At 42.1% G+C, this 5,420-nt stretch overlaps 1 protein-coding gene across 1 annotated transcript; it reads left to right on the plus strand.

Moving 5' to 3' along the window:
• The first annotated feature begins 1,018 nt into the window (after window positions 1-1,018).
• Window positions 1,019-2,688, plus strand: aanat1 (arylalkylamine N-acetyltransferase 1). The gene is made up of 3 exons (XM_047044028.1): window positions 1,019-1,289; window positions 1,603-1,757; window positions 2,274-2,688. The coding sequence occupies exons 1-3, from the start codon at window positions 1,148-1,150 to the stop codon at window positions 2,580-2,582; spliced, it is 606 nt and encodes a 201-aa protein (XP_046899984.1). The 5' UTR covers window positions 1,019-1,147; the 3' UTR covers window positions 2,583-2,688.
• Window positions 2,689-5,420: the final 2,732 nt, after the last annotated feature.

Raw genomic sequence — 5,420 nt, forward strand, 5'->3', positions numbered from 1 at the left:
TAATCAGGGCGTTGAGCGCGCGCTGCGTAGCTAACTGTGGGCGTGTTATTTGCAAGTGTGTGTGTGTGTGGGGGGGGGGGGGGGTGTACCCACCTGTACCCACTTCTAAAGTGTTTAGACCCAAATTTTAACCATGCTTTATTTATTGGTCTTTCTAAAATATTTTTTCTATGATTTATCTAGGACCTCCACCCAAAAGAAAAGGACTGACAACATAAAGTCACCACTTGGTGTCAGTGTACGAGCGGATACAACCGCTGATTCCAGGATTCCAGCACCCACCTATATGGTAGTATTTAAATTGCCTAACTACGTCAAGTATTGTTGAATGAGGACGCTCGTTTAGATTAATACACATTTTATATATTAATGCAAATTCATATTGGAAAAAACAATATACGCCCATTGGCGCATTTAAGGGTGCGTCTTGTTATTACTTTGTGCAAGTGTGATTGAAAAACTCAATAAGACATTTTCTTCATAATCAGTCAATTTGAAATGATCTGAGCCCAATTTGCAGAGAGCCGAGTTAGGCGGTGTTGGGAAAAGCTGAAAATAACAATATTTTGAAATACATATGGATTTCCAGTGCCCTGGATACATTCCTTAAAACGTAATTACAAATGACTAAATGTAGCCTACTAATCAACTGTATGTACTAATCAAATCACCCCAACTTTGCCTAATCATCTGACAGTAAAAGGAGAAAAGATCATGGGAATGTTATTAACAGGCCTCATTGAGACAAAGGATCTTAATGGAAAGTTTTCCTCAAATGAGTCATGGGGGATGAGTTCATCATTTACCGTATGGCTATTTTAGCCTACTGTATACCCCCTGTTTTTAACGTGGCACAAGGATAATTAGAGAAAGCCATGACGAATCACACTGACAAATCCGAGTAATTATGTTTATTATTGACTGTATTCTCTTAGAACTGAGGATTTGATCACCAAGCTTGCTGTAGGCTTATGACCAAGAGCTCTTAAGAACCAAAGGTATAAATACGCATGGCGCAGCACTCTAACATCAGTCTTAACGCACAGCGAGGTCGTTTGGATTGGTTCAAGTTAAAATTAAAGACCGAGTGGCAATTTGGGTATAAAGTCTAAGAGAATTATCTAAAGTTGTGATTTGAATCGACACCATGTCTGTGGTCAGCGCCTTGCCTTTCATGAGACCCCTTCAGATTTCCCCGGGGCGCCAACGTCGCCACACGCTCCCGGCCAGTGAGTTCCGTTCGCTGAGCCCAGAGGACGCCATCAGCGTGTTTGAGATAGAGAGGGAAGGTAAACCAACGGATTCTGATACACTGTAAATGTAACTTTTCTGACTTGATTTATTGTTGAGTTCCGTTCGCTGAGCCCAGAGGACGCCATCAGCGTGTTTGAGATAGAGAGGGAAGGTAAACCAACGGATTCTGATACACTGTAAATGTAACTTTTCTGACTTGATTTATTGTTGGTTCTTTTTTCTTTCTGATTTCTTATTAGTTTAAATGTCTGGACCGACTTAGAACAAGTACTCAGCATGTGAATATAGGCTATGTATTAATGCATACTACATAGTTGAAGGCTAATCAATCCTTTTCTACTTTCACAGCCTTCATCTCAGTATCTGGCGAGTGCCCTCTCCACCTAGACGAGGTGCGTCACTTCCTAACGCTGTGTCCTGAGCTGTCCCTTGGCTGGTTTGAGGAGGGACGGTTGGTGGCTTTCATCATAGGCTCTTTGTGGGACCAGGACAAGCTAACCACGGTAGGACCAGCACCTGTGTGCTAACTACACCTGCTAGCAGACAGATGGACGTTTTATTCAAGTATTTTGAAATGCAGTTTGATCGTGTTAGTAAGGTATTACAACAATTGGCATATATATGGGGGTCAAATCCCTGAGTGGTTAGGGAGTCGGGCTATTAATCAGAAGGTTGTTGGTGCGATTCCCTGCCGTGCCAAATCACGTTGTGTTCTTGGGTAAGGCACTTCACTCTACTTGCCTTGGGGAGAATGTCCCTGTACTTACTGTAAGTCGCTCTGGATAAGAGCGTCTGCTATATGACTAAATGTAAATGTCATATACAACTGAAGCATTCCCCAAAAAACTTCAAAGTTTGCGTTGAGATGAAAGAGAGCAGGCAAATCATCCAGCCGATGTAAGAACATCTTAAGAGACACAACAAGAGTGATGCATTCGGATGATTGACATATTCTCCTCCAAACATTCCCACATACTTAAAAAAGGATCTCCTCTCCTTCCTCCCCCTTCGCTGTCCAGGATGCCCTGATCCTGCACAAGCCTCACGGCACCACAGTTCACATCCACGTCCTGGCCGTCCACCGCACCTTCCGCCAGCAGGGCAAGGGCTCCATCCTGCTGTGGCGCTACCTGCAGTACCTGCGCTGCCAACCCCGCGTGCGCCGCGCCGTCCTCATGTGTGAGGACTTCCTGGTCCCCTTCTACCGAAAGTCGGGGTTCAAAGTTCACGGCCCCAGCGAGATAACCGTGGGTCCCCTGACATTCACGGAGATGTACCACCACGTCAGGGGCCACGCCTTCATGCGACGCAACAGCGGTTGTGTCTGAGGTTTGGTGAGAGTCGAAGTGGATTCCTGCCAGAGGCGTTGTTAAAACTCTACTGGGGCACAGGCCCCTATTCATATCCCCTTTTTTTTCTTTCAAGCTTGCTGCGCACAATGCACTACTAGGCTATAGAGACTCCCCTTGCTTAACCCACTATACAAGAGTTCAGGGACGCAAGTTTGATATCAGCTTTGGCAGGGACATGCTGTTAATGCCTGCGCGCGCATTTTTTCACATTCATTTGAGCGCTTCATGTAATATTGTTTTTATGTTTTAGTTAAAATAAGATGATCGGTAGGCCTATCATTTAGAAACTATATTTAGTTTTGTAATGTTTTCTTAGCCTACCTCAATTCTGACTTGTGTGCCGAGTCCGACACCTGGACTTCTGTGTGCGTGCTGCAGTGGCTATTTGGCAAGCTCAGAAGAGCGCTCTGACATGGAATTCTGCGTGCATTGTTTTGTGTTTTCGGTTAAACACTTTTACAAGCGTTGATTGGGATACTGCGTTTATTTTTTCCGGGATTTTCAATCTAAATGAATGCATTGACTAATAAAGTTAATTGTTAAAACTCAAACTTCTGATTTCACTGGGGCACAGCAGATTTATACTGGGGCATGTGCCCCAGTAAACAGGGTGTAACGACGCCCCTGATTCCTGCCCAAGTGGGAACGAGAGACGGTTGGGTTCTCTAGGATATAGGGTCTGTGAAGAAGGCTCTAGTTAATGTGGGCTAGGTCTGTATGTGGCTGGATGTCTGTACTAAAGTGGGTTTGAGTTGCACGGTGTTTGCCCTGCCTGCCAGGTATGTGTCGGTGATAGCGGATGACCCTGGTCACACCAGACCCGTCTCTGCCTGCCAACCAACCAACCAATCCCAACTCACCATATTAACAGTTTTTTGGGAAAATAATGGAATTACAGCTTGTCAGTTATAGAACTACACATTTTAAGGTATAAGTTATGTTACTAAATGAATCTAAGTAGATCTAACTGCCCAATTAACAAATCGTTTTGTTATTTGAGCATTATATGGAGCATCAAAAGGACTACTGATTTTTCTATATTGCATATAAGGACATTTTTATTTATATGTTTTTTCAATATTATATTGTATTAATGCTGGACATTTCTTAATAAAAAAAACGTTTTTAAATGAGTGTGCTACAGGGAGAGCAGTGGCAATATAAATGTGCTGCAGTTCACTGCATGATGTGTTGCAATGGACACTTCATGGAATCCCTCCATCAGTTACCCTAACTGTGCTTAATTGAGTTGAGGTTAACTGTGCAATGTAAGTGTCAACTAGCTATGTGTTGATGCCTTGTGGCTGCACTGGTTGTGTATCTGTGCAATGTAAGCATTAAAAATAGCTTCATCTCAGCATCCCTTTTACTGTGTTCTCTTGATCCAAGCAACCTGCAAGGAGGATTTCTTATTTCCATGTCAAATCGTAATAGTTGTCATTATTTAATTATAGGTCTTTTTTTCTTTCATGCCTTTTTTTATAAGCACTGGACAAATTCAATGACTATAGGGAGTAACAAAGTATGTAAAATGTATCCCAATCATAAACACATGACCCTATACAGTAAAATACCCTTCTACAGTCTTGAATGTATTTTCAAGACTGTATGCCTAAATGCTCTATTAAGACATGCCAGGGGAGAGCCATGAGAACTAGGCTTTGTCTGTTGCAGATTGATTAGAAACAGCCCGCCTCTCTCTCTCCTCAGGCTCGAGTGATTGGACAACTAACGGGCTGAGACTGCTGTCAATCTCCATTAGCAGGTATTACACTGCACTTGTTTACTGGCACCGAGCACCCAACAGGAAACATATCTCGCAAGCAGCATTAAAGTCAGTGTGAGCCTAGTGTGTGTGTGTGTAGAATGGACTAAAGGTCTTGTTAGGGTACTACGTATGGAGATAATTAAGTTATAAACTGAGTGATACTGTGTTTTGGATGAATAGTCAGCCTTTTTCCACTCCTATCTGGGTTTACATCCTATAAACATGTGTTCTTCAAGAATACTGTGGCACCATTTTTGGTTCGTGCCTACATGAGGTTTGTATCCAACACTTTCTAGTACTGTTTTGTAAATAAAGTGATTTTTTTTCTTCTTTTGCATGTTTCAATTGGGATTCAAAACATGTCCTTTTGATCCACTAATACACAGTTGTAGGCTACAGTGGGGCTTAGGTGACCCACTGGGATTAAAGTTGAGGGGTAATTTAGTCCTCAATCCTGAAGACTACTTCTATTCCTGGCTCTACATCTCCACCTGCCTGGAAAAACCAGACAAAACATTTAGTAGGAGCCAGATCTCCATTCAGGCTGGTATTTAAAATCAGTACAGAATGCCAGGATGCAACTTAGCTTCATACAGCAATTAAAACCATATTAAGACAGCCCCATTAGTTCTAAGACAAGAAGCATAATACCATAATTACATTTAATTTCAGGGCCGTTTTTCATACATACATAATTTGATACATACATAATTTGAAGAATAACATAAAATATAGTAATACAACACTCTCACATTTCCTTTTTTAGTCCAATAAATAGCAATATTATTTTGGTCCAATTGCCGATGTAGAAACATCTTCACTACATGCAATTATCTTGCAAATGTACAGTACAGAGTAGGGCGTGGTTCAATTTAAAGACTTGAGGCTCAAGGCGTATAAGCATCACAAAAAGGCACTGAATTCCTACACGGAAGTGGGGATGAAAAATGAGGCTGCGAGTTACTTCCAGAGGCTGTTCAAATTTGTAAAAAAAAAAATCTAATGACCGCCGTCGAAATGGTTGTCACATTCACCCATGACACCAG

This window comes from Hypomesus transpacificus, chromosome 21, assembly GCF_021917145.1.
Source record: "Hypomesus transpacificus isolate Combined female chromosome 21, fHypTra1, whole genome shotgun sequence".
Taxonomy (NCBI): domain Eukaryota; kingdom Metazoa; phylum Chordata; class Actinopteri; order Osmeriformes; family Osmeridae; genus Hypomesus; species Hypomesus transpacificus.